This window comes from Mastigoproctus giganteus, unplaced genomic scaffold, assembly GCF_048544385.1.
Source record: "Mastigoproctus giganteus isolate SK-2022 unplaced genomic scaffold, ASM4854438v1 scaffold_53, whole genome shotgun sequence".
NCBI lineage: Eukaryota > Metazoa > Arthropoda > Arachnida > Uropygi > Thelyphonidae > Mastigoproctus > Mastigoproctus giganteus.
In genome coordinates, this window is record NW_028328330.1 from 23,795 (window position 1) to 42,630 (window position 18,836).

Consider the following 18,836-nt stretch of genomic DNA (forward strand, 5'->3'; position numbering starts at 1 on the left):
TCTGAGTGAGCCTTATACACTCTGTCAGATTTTATCCGACAATGGCAATGTGTCTGCTATTTTTAGCTATTTGAAAGCAATAAAGGTTTTTAATCGTATTTAAAATTTATATGTTAGTGTTATTTCTTTTATTGATTTATCTTTTTTATATATTTGTTATTAGATGTGGACATGGTGGCCTAATTAATTAGGTTTTATATTTATATATTAATTTTTATATATACCTGGTCTTGGCGCATTATAGCCTTAGTTGCTAATGCGCCAATAAAACCCAAATCAATCAATCAATCAATCAAGCCGCTTCTGCTGGATTCCCAGCCAAATTGGGATTACGGGAAATGATTTGGCTGACGCCGCAGCCAAATCATCAATTCCCATACATAATCGCTGCCTGTCAGTCCCCTATACAGACTACAGACAAATAATACACCAGACCATAAACGCCAAATGGCAATATTTGTGGAATAGACAGACTGGGAATAAACTATATCGTATTAAACCTGTAATTGAACCGTGGCAGTCTAGTCTGCGTAGGAATCGTAAGGAGGAAGTTGTTCTCGCCCGGACCCGCATAGGACATAGTCATTTGACTCATTCGTTTTTGCTGAGGGCTGATGTCCCTCCTACGTGTGAGTCCTGTGGCACAATTTTATCAATCAGACACATTTTTGTTGACTGTCCAGATTTTAGCAATACCCGTTTTACCGCTTTTAATCATCTGACTGAGCCGTATACACTCAGTCAGATTTTATCCGACAATGACAATGTGTCTGCTGTTTTTAGCTATTTTTAAAATCAATAAAGGTTTTTACTTGTATTTTAAATTTAAATGTTATTGTTATTTCTTTATTGATTTATCTTTTTTATATTTGACACCTTTGGTATTTTTTATCTTGACATGGTGACATAAGTAATTAGGTCAGTATAATTAAAATTTTTATATATCACCTGGTTTTGGCGCATTATAGCCGTAGTTGTTAATGCGCCAATAAAACCCAAGAACCAACCAACTTGTGGACAAGCTCTCTCACTTCATCATACAGAGATGCCTCGAACATGTATCAGGTTCACCAAAAATGGCGAAACATCTCCAGTCTGGAAATTTATTAAAAGACCCTACTAATTCTGGACACTCTGAATTATTAAATCTTACATCCTTGAGTGGAATCTAGTTCAAATCACACCACATGCCACCCTCAATTCTTCAAAGGGAGTGATCATTGAATGGGATTTATTGATCGTTCCTGAAAATGAAATAGTTCATGAAGTTAAAGATCAAAATGTTACTCAGGAAAAAAGGATCATGATTGGAAAAGACGGCAGTTTAGTTCCTATCTGGAGTATAATTTTAACTTTCAGTTCTCCAAAACTTCCAGCTTCAGCCAATGCAGGATATTTAAACTGTCGCGTTCGGCCGTATATCCTTAACTCTCTAAGATGTTTTAAATTCCCGAAATTTGGCCATTCCCAGACAGCATGCCGTAGTGTTGCAACATGTTCAAACTGTGGGTGTAAAACTCATACGCGAACAGAGTGCAAGGCAGCAACTCCGCAATGACCTAATTGGATGGCTTTTTTTCCCACCAAATCTAAGAATTATACTTAATATCCAAGAGTTGGAAGAGAAGCGCTTGTGTGTTTCGCAAATTATATTGTTTTGGATGACATATAATTTAAAAACAAAATTTCAGACAATAAATTATAATTCACAATTTAGTTTGATTTGTGTAATTAGTTCAATTTTTTCAGTTGAAATTAATTAAACTAGAATCAGGAGTCAAGCTTAACTAATTTGGTCGATTGAGCTGAAATTGATAAGTGTCTCGTTTTATCTGTCTTGTTTCGTTTTGTAGCTGGTGCCGACGTATGCAGCATGGAAGAGTTCTCAGGACCATGCTTGGCACTTATGCCTCGTTTCTATTATGATTATACGACATGCACTTGTAAGAATTTCACTTACGGTGGCTGTCATGGAAATGGCAACAACTTTAAATCTGAGGAGGAGTGTCGGTGCACCTGTATAAGTAAGTGGTAGTTCATTTTGTAACAATTTTTAACTAAATTATCTGGGCGCAGTCCATTTAAAGTGCTAGATTTTTTCGCCTCAGTAATAAGCTAGTAACAGGGAAGTTTTAAAATTGAATAATCCACGAAATGTCTAAACCAACTATTTTAGAACTTTATATTCGTATATCGATATTCCGTGACTTATCGTTTCTGAATAAATGGATATATTTAAGAATATACCCAGGCTAATGACTCAAAATTAAACTTTCCTTCAAGTCGGTTCTTCCTCAGATAAATTGTCACATCTTTTTAATTCTTGCTTATATCTGATTTTTTTTAATGTATAAAACAAAACAAAAAAAAATAATAAGTATGTTATTGAACTCTTACAGAAAACAATCCATGACAATCAAGGAGCTTCTTCAACACGTGTGAATTACAGGTAAGTGTAGCTATAATTAAAACCCCAAATGATTTACTAACAGTGAATCCTGAAAAATTCGCACATCATATAGGTTCAGGAATGTAATACCTCGCGCTATTTCGATTGAAAAACATTATATCAGCACTGACCCGATTCCAAACTGTTTGAGTTATGGCTGTTCAAAATTGGGAATGCTACAAAATAAGAGTAAAGGAACATTCATCTGACAAAGTTTTGGGCCCCGGGTGCCAAGCGTTTCCGTGGCCAAGCGATTCTCGTGCGATTAAAGAGCGTTTTTTGATAAGCGACTAGGTTCTCATTTGTTTTCTCCATTACTTATTAAACCTTTTCGTTAAGTAGCTTCATTTTCCTAAAAACACTTAAGAAGTGAGCCCAGAAGAAGGAAAGTACCTTTTTATTTAATTTAGTACTTCTACTAACTAAACTAATCTCTACTCTTGGCCACAAGCGGCACTGCTCCTGCCTCCCCGTGGCGGGGCCGGTAATCTGGGTGGTAAAGGTAAACCCCCAGGGCCAAAAGGAGCCGACATGGATATAAGTGACTATCCACCATTAGAGCCCTCGGGCTCGAGATCAGAAATTCCTGACAACGACCGTGACTCCAATCGTCCGAAGCGACTAAGGACGGAAAATCAGAATAATGACGTGCCAGCATTTCTTATAATGCACTTATTATCCACACAACCTGTTGGCAAACTATCGCCTTTTCTTATACAGAAATGTTTAGAATCGGTTTGTGGATCTCCTAAAATGGTTAAGCGTCTCCAATCTGGAGACCTTCTAATTGAAACTTCTAAGACAACTCACTCAGAGAAGCTGTTAAAATTAACATCATTTAACAGTATTCCAGTGTCAGTTACGCCCCATAACACTCTTAACACCTCTAGAGGCGTTATCAGCGAATGGGACTTACTATCAGTGTCAGAAGAAGAGATAATACAAGAACTCAGGGAACAAAAAGTGACTCATGCGCGGAGAATAATGACCAAAAAAGATGGGAACCTACTACCAACCAGGTCCGTCATTTTGACATTTAGTACTCCGACACTTCCATCTTCTGTTAAAGCAGGTTGTTTAAGCTGCAAGATTCGGCCCTACATCCCAAATCCCATTCGCTGCTTTAAGTGCCAGAAGTATGGCCATTCTCAGACGGCATGCCGAGGCGATGCTGTGTGTCCTATTTGTGGCTCTAAGGAGCATTCCCAAGGAGACTGTACAGCTGCCACTCCTAGTTGCCCTAACTGTAAAGGAAGCCATCCTGCCTTTTCTAAAGCATGTGACCTTTGGAAAACAGGCAAACAAATCCAGAAATATAAGGTGGAACATAAAGTCACATACCCGGAAGCAAGGAAGCAAATACTGTTAACCATGCATAGCCGATCATACGCATCGGTCTCTAAAAACAGCCGGTCAATTTCAACTCAAACAGATGTCTCCATAGAACCAAACATTTCATTTGCCACCTGGGCCAAAACTATGCTAATGTGCAATAAAAAATCTACAGTTAATGAAACCAGCAACACGCCAATCAGTATCCCAACTGATGCCATCTCAACCTTGCCCGAAAGAACAAAATCTGTTAGCGTTGAAAATCAAAAGACAATGAAACCATGCTATAGCAACATTCAAATGGAAGTTCAGTCAGAGGACGAAGACCAGTCCTAGAATTACATGCCAATGACACCATGGATACAGGACGCCCAACCTTTCCCAAAAATGAAAAATCAAAACTAAGCAGGCAGAAACCTCAGAAAAAACAGTCAGATCAATCTTCGTCAAATAAACCCAAGCAATGAACAAATTTCTACAATGGAACTGCAGAGGATTACGCAGTAATATAGATGACCTGAATGATTTACTCATACAAACTAACGCATTAGGAGTATGCTTACAGGAAACATTTTTATCACCAAAAGTTTCACTCAAATTCAAAAACTATACTATGTTTAGGCGAGACAGGGATTCTGACTCTTCTTCTCGTGGAGGGGTAGGTATTCCTGTCAAAACTACCATACCATCAAGACATCTCCAACTAGAAACCTCCCTAGAAGTTGTAGCAGTTCGGATAGCAATGGGAATATCATTAACCCTTGCATCTGTTTACATACCACCTAATTATCCTTGCACCCAAACTGAACTTGACAACCTTTTAACACAACTGCCACCTCCTGTATGTTTACTCGGTGATTTTAACGGTCACCATCCATTGTGGGGATCCCCCACTATGGATAAGAGAGGCCAATTAATTGAAACTTTCCTAGATAACCATAATCTGACTGTATTAAACACTGGCTCTCCAACTTATGTTCAATTACCTGCAGGCACAACATCTGCCATAGATTTATCTATCTGTTCAGCATCTCTTTTTCCAAGTATGGAATGGTTGGTGTTGAATGATCCATTCCACAGTGACCATTTTCCAATCATCAGCTCAATTCAAATACAGGTCGTATCATGCCCCAAAGCCCGTATATCTTGGAATTTCCACAAAGCAGACTGGAAAAACTACTGTACTTGTGTCCTACTAAACAAACAGTATGTACAGCAACAACATATTGATGACGTAACAGAACACATTACCAGCCATATATTATGAGCAGCCGAAATTTCTATTCCAAAATCCAACCAGAGCAAGCGGGTACACCAAAACCAGTGGTGGAATCAAGATTGCACCATAGCGAAAGTAGAAAAAAACCGTGCTTGGAACCAATTTCGCAAATACCCCACTACCGCCAACTTTATAGTTTACAAAAAACTGAGAGCCAAAGCAAGACAAATTAGGAAAAAAGCAAAACGTGACTCCTGGATTAAATTCGCCTCAACTATTAACAAAAATACTGACACTCGAATTATCTGGAAAAAAATACAAGCTCTGAATGGAAAATTTCTACCGTTACATTCTCCAATAATACAGTGGAATGGGCAAGACCTATCTTCTCCTACTGACATCGCAAATGCTTTAGCAGAATCTTTCTATAATATTTCCGCCTCTACCACTTATGCGACTGCTTTTCAGAGAATTAAAACTAATGAAGAACGTAAAAAGTTGAACTTTTCCACTAATCTCCCACTTCCATATAACCAGCCCTTTATCATAGCTGAACTCAAAGAATCCTTGAGTAAATCTCCAAATAGTGCACCAGGACCAGACGGCATTCACTACAGAATGCTTAAACATTTGTGTGAAGCTGATCTGTACACACTATTGCTATTTTATAACAGGATCTTCTCAGAAAACACATATCCTCTCTCATGGCGTCATTCCTATATTTGTGCAATACCAAAACCAGGAAAAGATACCTCTCAAGTTCAAAATTACAGACCAATATCATTGACCAGCTGTTTGGGCAAGATCTTCGAAAGGATGGTGCACAAGAGACTCACCTGGATTCTAGACTCCCAAAATCTGCTTTCTGATCACCAATATGGCTTCCGCAAAAACAGGTCCACCCTAGATTTACTTGTCAAAATTGAATCCAACATACGTAACGCCTTCATCAGGAGACAACATTTAGTTAGGGTCAACCTAGATATTCAGAGAGCATTCGACACCACATGGCGTCATGGTATTATCAAAGATATGCATCAGTTAGGGTTGAGAGGCTATCTACCTCAAATTATTCAGAATTTTTTAAAGTTACGTACCTTTCAAGTCAGATATCAAAACTTCCTATCAATATCTCATATTCAAGAAGAGGGTGTCTCACAGGGTTCAATACTGAGTCCAACGCTATTTGCAATTAGGGTCAACAATATATTGGAAGATCTTCCAAAAACTATTGAAGTATATATGTATGCAGATGACCTCACCATATCGTGCCAATCACAAAATATGAATGCCATCGAAAGGCAGTTACAGATTACTCTAAACAGAATAGAATCGTGGACTTTAATCAATGGATACCATCTTGCTGAACAGAAATCCACTACCACTCATTTCTGCAAACTCCGGTCATTTCATCCTGATCCTGAGTTAAAGATAAAAAATGTGTCGGTTCCTCTAGTTAACACTGTCCGCTTTCTTGGCCTGGTACTAGATAGAAAACTGAACTTTCAAGCACATGTGGCCTATCTTCGAACCATCTGCTTGAAGAAATTGAATATCCTTCGGTGTGTGTCATCCATGTCATGGGGCGCTGATCGGCATACGCTTATCCATATTTATAGAGCTCTCATCAGGTCCCGTTTGGACTACGGTTCTCCAGTGTATGACTCTGCGAGGAAGAGTACTTTAGAGCGGTTAAATACCATCCAGTACAGTGCCCTTCGAGTTTCTCTAGGGGCATTCAGAACCTCCCCAGTCCAGAGCCTTTACATTGAAGCCCACGAACCTCCATTACATCTTCGGAGGAAAACATTGCTTTTAATATATGCCGCAAAAATCCGCAGTATTCCCTACCACCCGAATTGGAGATGTCTGTACAATACCGAATGGGACTCATTTTACAACAGTAAACCAAATGAAAACAGACCTGCTGCACTTAGACTTAAAGAACTAACTCAAACGTGGAATATTGAAATAGGCAATATATATCAGGACATAACACCGCCTGATCCATCGTGGACAAATATCCCTCAATTTACGATGACTATTTTCAAGAGTGGGGAAAGAACACCTTGTGTCCCTTCAATATCGCACAGTTACATGAAGCTCACTCTGCTTCTAATTCACAGGCCTGTAAGATCTATACAGACGGATCAAAAACTGAGACTCAAGTAGGCGCTGCGGCAGTCTTTCCATCTTTCACCACTTCTGTCTCATTACCTGTAGAATGCAGTATCTTCACTGCTGAGCTTTATGCTATTAACTTGGCTCTAGGTCACATTGCTCAACTTCAAATTTCATCTTCCTTAATATACACTGACTCGCTCAGTGCTGTCTCTGCCGTAAATAGTAATACCAACTCCTCTCACCCTGTAATAAAACAAATCCATTCTAAATTACTTGTGTGTAATGAGTCAAACCAAACTGTAACATTCTGTTGGATTCCAGGTCATTCTGGGATAGCAGGAAATGAAAGAGCAGATCTTGCAGCCAAACAACCAGATACTTCTCTTTTGCAGATTTTTCGAACCCCATATACTGATTATAAACATATTATCCATAAAGCATGTTACAATAGCTAGTCACTAATCTGGAGAGGTTATCCAGGAAACAAATTATACCAAATAAAACCAGAACCAAAGCTGTGGCCCTCCAGCTTCCAGAAAAGCAGACGAGAAGAAACAATTTTAGGAAGGCTCAGGATTGGGCATACTCATCTCACTCACCTGTATCTATTAACTAATGACAACGCTCCACAATGTACATCATGTCGAGTACAACTGAGTACAACTGAGTCGAGTACAACTGAGTCGAGTACAACTGAGTACAACTGAGTCGAGTACAGTTGTACTCGACAGATGTACAGTTCAGAACATCCGCTTAGATACTTTTAAATCAATTGCTAAAACACAGTCATCAATAAATTTATTGCAGATTCTGGGAGATGATCCTAATAAAAAGGAACTATTTACTTTCCTAAACCGGATACAAATATATCATAAAATATAGTTGTTATTTCATATTCACCATTAGAAGACACAATATGGCCCAAGTAGCCTATGTGTCGTTAAAACCCAACAACAACAACAACAACAACAACGACAAAGTTTTGATTTGAAAATATTTTACCTATCGTTTTGGTTAAAAGTTCACGTGTTCTCAGACCACCCTTACCTTTAAAACACATCTGCTGAAACTTCATACTCTGCTGAATTTCTAGTTTTAAAAAAGAAAGTGGAGAAACAAAAACTCAAGTTCCCTTCAAGCAAAGCCGAAGCTTATAATCTGCCCTTTAGTGAAGTAGAATTAACCATTGCACTTGCTACTTCGAAAGTGAGTGCCGCAGGGCCAGATGAAATTCAGTATGAGATGGTAAAACACCTTCCATCTCACTCTCTAGAGCTGTTGCTACATCTCTGCAACCGAATTTATTTGGAAGATCAATTTCCCATTTCTTGGCGTAGGGCAGCAGTTCTCGTTTTCCCAAAGCCAGGAAAAGACCCCAAAATTCCTAGCAGCTATCGTCCAATTGCTCTGACCAGTTGCCTATGTAAGATTTTGGAAAAAATGGTGAATGCTCGCCTCATATATTACCTTGAGGCAAACGACCATTTGAACAAGATTCAATGCGGCTTCCGAAGGAATCGATCCACTTTGCACCATTTAATCCGACTGGAAACAGTGATTCGTGATGCGTTTTTAAAGCGTGAGCACTTGGTATCAGTCTTCTTTGACATGGAAAAAGCTTATGACACAACCTGGAGGTATGGTGTTTTAAAAGACCTCTATTCTTTTGGACTGAGAGGCCACCTACCTGTTTTTATCAGGAATTTTTTATCTAAACGACTCTTCCAGGTTCGTGTTAAATCTAGTGTGTCACGCCTTTTTTGTCAAGAGGAAGGAGTTCCCCAAGGCTCTGTCCTCAGTGTTACGCTGTTTGCAGTCAAAGTTAACTCCATTACAAAACAGCTTCCTCCTTCAGTAAATAGTGCCTTGTACGTTGATGATTTTAGTATTTTTTGTCACTCCTGTAGCATGAGAGTTATTGAACGACAAATGCAACAAGCAGTCAATCACCTTAGTTCCTGGGCTTTAACCAATGGGTTTAAGTTTTCTGCCCAAAAGACCGTTTGCGTGCATTTCTGCCGAAACGGAATCTACATCCTGACCCGGAACTCAGACTTGGACAAAACCCAATTCCTGTGGTAGCAGAAACAAAATTTTTGGGACTTATCTTTGATAAAAAACTCACATTCCTACACCATATCCGTCAGCTTAGAGCAAAATGCATGAGGGGTTTGAACATGCTCAGTGCTATCTCCTCCAACTCTTGGGGAGCAGATAGAAGCACATTATTGCGTCTTTACCGAGCACTCGTTCGCTCCAAACTTGACTACGGTTCCCAAGCTTACTCTTCTGCTAGAAATTCTGTACTCCGATGGCTTGACCCAATCCACCATAAAGCCATTCGGATTGCCACGGGGGCTTTCCGTACTTCGCCTGTCCAAAGTCTATACGTTGAAGCCAATGAGCCATCATTGATGCTTCGACGTCAGCAATTGTCGTTACAATATGCTATAAAAATAAAATCCCTGCCTGACCATCCTACGTGGACATCTATTTATATGCCACGGTGGGAAAGTCTATATGATACGCGTAGAACTGCCAATCGGCCTTTTGGTATCAGGATTCAAGAGCTGCTTCATGATATTAACTTCACTTTGGATAATATATCCACATCAGTCAAGCAAGTTCTTCCCCCTTGGAATATACGATCTCCATCTTGTGACTTCAGTCTTAGGAGTTGGCTGAAAGCTAACACATCGCCATGTATATATCGGCAACTCTTTGCAGCGCACCTTGCCGAATACTCCGAATTCTTGCCGGTTTATACAGATGGCTCGAAGTCTGAAGACTTTGCGGGATCTGCTTGTGTCTTCCCAAGCAAAACAATCTGCAATAGTATTCCAAGTGAATGTAGCATATACACTGCAGAGCTACACGCAGTAGAACTGGCGTTGGATCATATAAAAACCCACCAGTACCAAAAGTGCATGCTATATATGGACTCTCTAAGCGTATTACAGGCCTTATCCAATGTGAAAAGCACTCACCCAGTATTATGTCGGGTGCAGCAAATACTACACTCCCTTTTAGAGTTAAAATTTGATATTCGCTTTTGTTGGATCCCTAGTCATGTTGGTATTAGAGGCAATGATTTGGCTGATGCAGCCGCAAAATTAGCAACGCCACAAAGTCGCATCCGCTTGTCAGTCCCCTATACAGACTGCAAGCAACTGATCTACAAAAAAATATGCGCGCGTTGGCAAGAATATTGGAATGGGTGCCCTACCAACAAGCTGAACGAAATTAAGCCTGTAATAATGCATTGGCGGCCCCGGGTGCCAAGCGATTGTGACTGAGCGATTTCTCTGTGCTATTACTGCGATTTCTCAAAAGTGATTTATAGTTATTTTGAGTTCTTCACGTTAATAAATCTATTCATTTAAAAACAGCTCTTGTTACAAAAACACTTGTACAGAGCAAGAAAGGAAAGGCACCTTTCTTTATTTCTTCTAGTTTACTACTAACCACTTACTACTTTTCGCTTGGTCACACCAGGCACTGCTCCTGCCTCCCCGTGGCGGGGCCGGTAACCTTGGCAGAAAAGTTTATCTGCCAGGGGCTAAGAGGAGCCAACATGGAACAAAGTATGTTTCCAACTCTAGAGCCGTCGAGCTGTCGGCCAAACACAGAAAATGACCATGATTCGTCGCAAGCAAAGAGGTTGAAAACCAATCCCTCGGCGACAGACTTACCTGCATTCTTAATCATGCACTCGCTATCTGACCAGCCTCTCAGTAAGCTATCCCCTTTTTTAATCCAAAAACACCTGGAAAGTATTGCAGGGTCTCCCAAGACGGTTAAGAGACTGCAATCAGGGGACTTACTTATTGAAACTATAAATGGCAAACACTCTGAAAAATTACTTAAAAAGACAACTTTCGCTGGTATTCCAGTGAAAGTAACTCCACATGCAACCCTAAATACATCAAAGGGTGTAATATCCAGTTGGGACCTGATGAATGTGACGGAGGAAGAAATTAAAGAAGAGCTTCAGGAACAAAATGTAATAGCTGTAAAAAGAATTATGATAAAAAAAGACAATATTCTCACACCTACCAGAAATATCATTCTTACATTTAACAGTCCAAGCCTACCCACATCAATAAAAGCTGGATATCTACTTTGCCGCACTCGTCCTTTCATACCCAATCCGTTGAGATGTTATAAATGCCAGAAGTATGGCCACTCTCAAACAACGTGCAGAAGCAACCCAGTTTGTCCAAACTGTGGACCCTCCGATCACATTCAAAGTGATTGTTCGGTGAAAGAAATGATCTGTCCCAACTGCAAAGGCAACCATCCGGCCTACTCTAAGACATGTGAGAGGTGGAAAACAGAGAAAAAAATTGTTAAATATAAAGTTGAAAACAGAGTTAGTTATCAGGAGGCTAGAAAATTAATTGCACCGAGTATACCTAACCGTACCTATGCCAATATTACAAAAAAATATCAAACCATTGCCACACAAACCGATGTTACCGTACCTTCAAACACTTCCATCTCTGACTGGGCTCGGGCTGTTCTCTCTCAGCAACAGTCCAGTGCCGTTAAGCACTCAGACCAAGCAAATAATACGCCTCTCACAATACCAGCAAAATCTCAATCTCCGCCAGTGAATGCCACTACAAATAGTAATAGTTCGTCTTCAAAAAAGATTATCCAAGACAAATCGATGGAGGCAGAGTATCCATCCAAACAGGAAGATCCAATCTTGGAAATATTTGCTGAAGAAGAGATGGACACTGGTCGCCCTTCCTTTCCGAAAAGAGAAAAACCAAAGCCAGAACGCCATAAGACAGCCACATCAGGTACAGCTTCTTCCTCTAAATTCAAATAATGTCTAATATCTTGCAATGGAATTGCAGAGGCTTTCGTGGAAACATTGATGACATCCGTTATTTAATTAATCGCTACTCTCCAGTTGGTTTCTGCCTGCAAGAAACCTATTTAACTCCTCAAATTTCCATTTCCATCAAAAACTACTCGATCTATAGACGCGATCGGAATACATCCGATTCTGCTGCTAATCCCCCAGGGCGAAAAGGAGCCGACATGGATAAAGAAAATTATCCAGCCTTAGAGCCTTCAAGCTCAAATACCATAGATTGGTATAACTCTGATAAAGGTAGTGCGCAACATAAGCGCTTAAAAGTAGATAATCAACCTGAGTATCCAACTTTCCTGATTATCCATTCCTTGACTAGTCAACCAGTGAGCAAACTCTCCCCATTTATTATACAGAGATTTCTAGAAAATGCTGCTGGATCACCTAAAATGGTCAAAAGGTTACAGTCAGGGGATTTGCTGGTGGAAACTACACAGTCGAAACATTCAGAATTATTGTTAAAGATGACAACATTTGGTGGTATCCCTGTTAAAATATCTCCCCACTCAACCCTAAACAGTTCCAAAGGTGTTATCTCTGAGTGGGATCTATTGAATGTAACAGAAGAGGAGCTTGTACAAGAACTTAAAGACCAAAAGGTCATACAAGCTAAGAGAATTTTGACTCGTAGAGACGGAAATCTCATTCCAACCCGCAGTATAATTCTCACATTCAATACCCCAAACTTACCAAATACTGTAAAAGCTGGTTATCTTAATTGCCATATCCGCCCATACATACCAAATCCAATACGGTGTTATAAGTGTCAGAAGTTTGGACACTCTCAGGCAACATGTCGAGGAAACACAATATGCCCAAAATGTGGATCCCAGGATCACACTCAAACAGACTGTACTGCTACATCTCCAGTTTGCCCTAACTGCAGGGAAGATCATCCTGCATATTCTAGAAATTGCGAGCTATGGAAAGTTGGGAAAAAAATACAGAAATTTAAAGTTGAAAATAAAGTGACTTATCAGGAAGCGAGACGACAAATACTGAAAGATGCTCCTGCACGTACATATGCAGATGTTACAAAGAAATATCGTTCAATTGCTACACAAACCAATGACTCAGTTCCACCGAACATATCACTTGCTGAATGGGCTAGAGCTCAGCTTTCAGTTCCTCAGCCATCCTTGAAGCAACACAACAGAGACCAGACTTGTAATACCCCAATTTCCATCCCCACCACTAGTGGCATCAAGTCACAAAGTGAGACCAGGATGACAAATGCCGAATCTTCTACTAAAACCCAGATTAATACTGCAGAAATGGATACAGATGACAAAACTGAAGAAGAACCTATATTAGAAATTCATGCCGAAGAAGACATGGACACTGGACGGCCTACCTTTCCTAAAAAAGATAAAATTAAAATAGATCGCAATAAGCCTACTGCCTCTAAAAGGCAACCGGATCATCCTACCACTAAAACTAAATAATGAAGTGCATTTTACAATGGAACTGTCGAGGCCTAGGTACTAATATAGATGAACTTTCTGACCTAATCCGAGATTTCAATCCAGCAGGCATTTGTTTGCAGGAAACTTTTTTAACTCCACAAGTGACCCCCTCAATAAAGAAATATATTTTGTACAGGCGTGATAGGAATGCAGCAACTGCAGCCCATGGAGGTGTAGCGGTTTTGGTATCTGTTACTATTCCGTCTAGACAAATCCCTTTAAAATCCAATTTAGAAGTTGTTGCTGTAAGAATAGAAATTGGAATATCTTTATCTCTTATTTCTATTTATCTTCCGCCGAACCAAACGTACATACTCAGAGACTTTGATGAGCTCCTTGCCCAGATACCACCTCCTTTTTGTCTGATGGGTGATTTCAATGGACACCACCCATTATGGGGAAGTCTCCATATGGATAAAAGAGGGCAGCTAATAGAAGCATTACTGGACAAACAAAATCTAACTCTGCTGAACACCGGTGCACACACTCATGTTCATTTTCCTTCAGGAAATACTTCAGCCATAGATCTATCTATTTGTTCCCCGGCTCTGTACCCAAGTATACATTGGGCTGTATTGAATAATCCCCACAATAGTGATCATCTTCCAATTACTTGTAAATTCCAAACTACCACCACCTATCCTGAAACTCGCAGAAGATGGAAATTCACAAAGGCAAACTGGGAAAAATTTTCTTTAAATACAGTTTTAGATAAAAACTTCATTCTGAACCAGTCAATAGATGAAGCTAATGACCATATTACTAAACGGATACTAGCAGCAGCTAACAAAGCTGTTCCTCAGTCGTCGACCCATCCACGCAGGTGCAAAAACTACTGGTGGAATGATGAATGTAATAGAGCAAAAAAAGAAAAGAACAAAGCTTGGAATATCTTCCGCAAGCATCCCACTGTTATAAACCTTATAAATTACAAGAAATTAAATGCTAAAGCACGACAAATAAGAAGGAAAGCCAAAAAAGATTCCTGGATACAGTTTGCTTCCACTATCACCAAAAACACCGATACAAGATTAATCTGGAGCAAAATCCAACATCTGAATGGCAAATATCCATTGTCATCCTCTCCAATATTGATCTGTAATGGACAGGAACTGTCTTCCCCCAAAGACATAGCAAATGCTTTTGCTGAAGCCTTTGCAAAAATTTCAGCAGAAAATTCATATGATGCTTCATTCCAACAAATTAAAGTGGTAGCAGAAAGGTATAAGTTAAATTTCAGCACCGGTCTGTCTCTTCCATATAATCAGCCTTTTACTATATCCGAGTTAACGGATGCTCTTAACAGAGCACCCAATAGTGCAGCTGGCCCTGATGGTATATTTTATATTATGCTAAAACACTTGAATAATACTGCTTTGCAAATTCTTTTAATATTTTTCAACAGAATTTTTGAAGAACATATTTATCCTAGCTCTTGGAAACATTCACTTATATTAGCCATCCCTAAACCAGGGAAAGACCTCTCTAATCCAGGAAATTATCGTCCAATTTCCTTAACTAGTTGTTTGGGGAAAACACTGGAGAAAATGGTTCTGAAGCGCCTCACCTGGTTTCTTGAGTCACATAACATCTTACATAAAAATCAGTACGGTTTTCGGCAAAATAGATCTGCATTAGATATGATGACCAAAGCAGAATCGAACATCAGAAACGCTTTTGTCAGAAATGACCACCTCGTTATGGTAAGTTTTGATTTAGAAAAGGCCTTTGATACAACATGGCGTTTCGGTATTCTGCGTGACCTTTACACCTTTGGTCTACGAGGCAGGCTTCCTCTGTTTATTCAGAGCTTTCTCCAGAGCAGAACCTTTCAGGTTAGTCACCTAAATACACTATCTAGAATTCATATACAGGAGGAAGGGGTCCCTCAAGGGTCTATCTTGAGTCCAACTCTATTTTTAATAAGAATAAACCAAATCATCCATGATATTCCAAGCACAGTAGAATTATATCACTATGCAGATGACCTCATGATTTCGTGCCAAGGGAAAACTATGAATTCTATTGAGAGACAGCTTCAAATCTCAATTAACAAAATCGAGCTGTGGATGTCTCGCAATGGCTACCGTTTATCAGCACAAAAATCTAACTGTATTCATTTTTGTAAAAAACGTAAGATCCACCCTGAGCCTGAACTACATCTTAAAAATACCACCATACCTCTTTCCAATAGTATCAGATTTCTTGGCCTAATCCTGGACAATAAATTAAACTTCTTACAACACATCACATATCTGAGAACCATTTGCTTAAAAAAATTAAATATCCTCCGAGTACTATCTTCATTGACGTGGGGTGCTGACCGATACACTCTGCTTCGGCTATATCGGGTATTAATCCGATCTCGCTTGGATTACGGAGCTCCAATCTATGACTCTGCCAGGAAAAGTGCACTAACTCGGCTAGACACCATCCATCACAGTGCCCTAAGAACTGCTTTAGGAGCATTTAGAACATCCCCTGTACAGAGTCTATATATAGATGCACACGAACCTCCACTCCATCTTCGGAGGAAAATGTTGATGCTGAACTATGCAGCAAAAATACGGAGTCTTCCTTTTCATCCTATCTCGCCATACTTATTTGAGCCCCAGTGGACCACATTTTATCAAAACAAACCTAACGAAAACAAGCCTATTGGGATAAGGTTGTTACAGTTACAACAATGTTGGAATCTAGACATGGGTAATGTCTTTCAGGAAATGAGCAATCACGACCCTCCGTGGTCTGATTATACACCAATTTGTGACTTCTCATTCCAACAATGGGGGAAAAAGCAAGCAGCAGACCTTACCATCAGGAAACTCCATGCTGCACATGTAGCAGAACATTCTCAGTATCTTCCAATATATACCGATGGCTCGAAAACAAGTACAACAGTGGGCGCAGCAGCAGTTTCTTCTATCTTTTCTACTTCTGTGTCCCTTCCAAAGGAATGCAGCATCTACTCTGCTGAACTGTGGGCGATTAAAATAGCTCTGGATCACGTTATTAATCTGTCTAGTAAGCGAATTATGATCTACTCTGATTCTCTGAGTGCAATAAAATCATTGAAAAATCCATCCAAACCAATCCACCCCATCTTGAAGCAAATTAGATCACAGATAATTGCGTTACAAGCTGCAAACCAATCAGTCCGTTTCTGTTGGATACCGGGTCATGTAGGCATCAAAGGAAATGAATATGCAGATCAAGCCGCTAAACATCCAATCACTGCAAGATCTCCTAACTACCAAGTGCCATATGCAGATTACAAATCAGTCATAAAAAACGTGTGTGAAGAGCAATGGTTGCAAATCTGGCAGGCTCAGTGTGGAAATAAACTGCTTCAATTTAAACAGGAACCTAAGTTATGGACATCAAGTATGCGATCAAATAGGCAAGAGGAGGTGATCCTGGCTAGGACGCGTATTGGGCACACGCATCTAACCCATATTTATCTGCTCATGGGGGAAGATCCGCCTATTTGTACATATTGTCAGACTACACTTACGGTGAGGCATATTCTAATAAATTGCAATCTTTATAATAATTATCGAAAAAAAATTTTCAAATCGCTTTCGCATCTGCAAGAACCATTGACATTACCCCATCTGATTGGAGACAATGCAAATCTAGCTGAGTTCTTTTATTTCTTAAAGCAGACGGGATTATTTTACAGATTTTAACTGTAAATTGCACTATCGAATAGAATCAGGCACAATATGGCCTTAGCAGCCCTTGTGCCATTAAACAACACATCAACCAACCAACCGATTCTGCTAGAGGTGGTGTAGCAATTTTAATTAGTACAAGGATTCCAGCTAAACAAATTACTCTCCAAACCCAAATCGAAGCTGTCGCTGTGCGTCTGATTACTCAAACTGCATTAACTCTAGTCTCACTTTATCTCCCACCAAACCATGCTTACACTTATAATGATCTTAAAGAACTTTTACTGCAGCTACCCTCCCCTATCTGCCTGCTAGGAGACTTCAACGGCCACCACCCTTTATGGGGTTCATCTAAATTAGACAGACGCGGCCGACTGATTGAAACTTTACTGGAAAAAGAAAACCTCACTCTTCTTAACAGTGGCTCGCACACCCATATACAGTTACCCAATGGACAGACTTCTGCCATTGACCTATCGATTTGCTCCCCAATACTGTTTTCAGCTATGCAATGGTCCACCCTGGATGATCCCATGGGTAGTGATCACTTTCCAATTGTTTGTAATCTGTTGACTACCCAAACACAATTACAACATCCCTGCAGGAAATGGAAATTCTCTAAAGCCAATTGGGCGAAATTTCAATCAGCAATCACTCTTGACAAAAAAACTATTCAACTACAGCCCATTGATGAAGTTACTGATTATATTACATCCCGCCTTTTAGTTGCAACTAAGTACTCAACTCCGTTATCAAATCCCCCGTCCCGACGGCATTTCAACTACTGGTGGAACGAAGAGTGCACAAAAGCAAAGAAGGAAAAAAATAAAGCATTTAATATATTCCGTCGATCTCCAACCACAGCTAATCTAATTAGCTACAAGAAACTAAGGGCAAAGGCGCGTTACATCCAAAAGCAGGCCAAGAAAGATTCTTGGACTAGGTTCGCATCAACTATCAATAGGAACACTGACTCCAGACTAATATGGAAAAAAATTAGGCAGCTTTCTGCGAAGTTTCCAACTGTTCCTTCCCCAATTCTCTCCTGCAATGGGCAAGAACTCTCTGCTCCTCTAGATATAGCCAATGCCTTGGGTAAAACGTTTGCTGAAATATCGGCTGCATCAAATTACACTCCAAAATTCCAGAAAATTAAGACCGCCACCGAACAGAGACCTATCAACTTTCGAACCTCACTATCACTTCCATATAATCAGCCTCTGCAATATTGTGAACTTTTACAGGCCATCAGAACAACACGAAACAGTGTCCCTGGGCCAGATGGCATATATTATGTCATGCTGCAGCATCTCGATGACGAAAACTTACAACTGCTTCTAATCTTTTTTAACCGGATCTTCCTGGAAAACATTTATCCAACCTCTTGGCACCACGCTACAATTTTGGCGTTTTTGAAACCTGGAAAAGATCCCTCCAGTTCTAATAGTTACAGACCAATATCTCTGTCAAGTTGCCTTGGTAAAATTCTTGAAAAAATGATCCATAGTCGACTCACTTGGATCATTGAAACTCAACATCTACTGAGTAATTGTCAACATGGCTTTCGCAAAAACAGGTCATCCCTAGATCTGATGATCAAGGCGGAATATGAAATTCGCAATGCCTTTGTGAAAAACGAACACCTTGTCATGGTCTCCATTGATATAGAGAAGGCATTTGATACTAC

At 39.9% G+C, this 18,836-nt stretch overlaps 1 protein-coding gene across 1 annotated transcript in view; it reads left to right on the forward strand.

Annotated features, from left to right (window-relative positions):
- The first annotated feature begins 1,854 nt into the window (after positions 1-1,854).
- LOC150074844 (kunitz-like toxin PcKuz1) overlaps positions 1,855-18,836 on the forward strand; it is a 60,259-nt gene continuing 43,277 nt past the window's right edge. Inside the window, exon 1 of the mRNA XM_090389471.1 lies at positions 1,855-2,024. Within this exon, the coding sequence (XP_090245597.1) occupies positions 1,874-2,024 (151 nt within the window). The 5' untranslated portion in view covers positions 1,855-1,873. The remainder of the gene's footprint in view (positions 2,025-18,836) is intronic.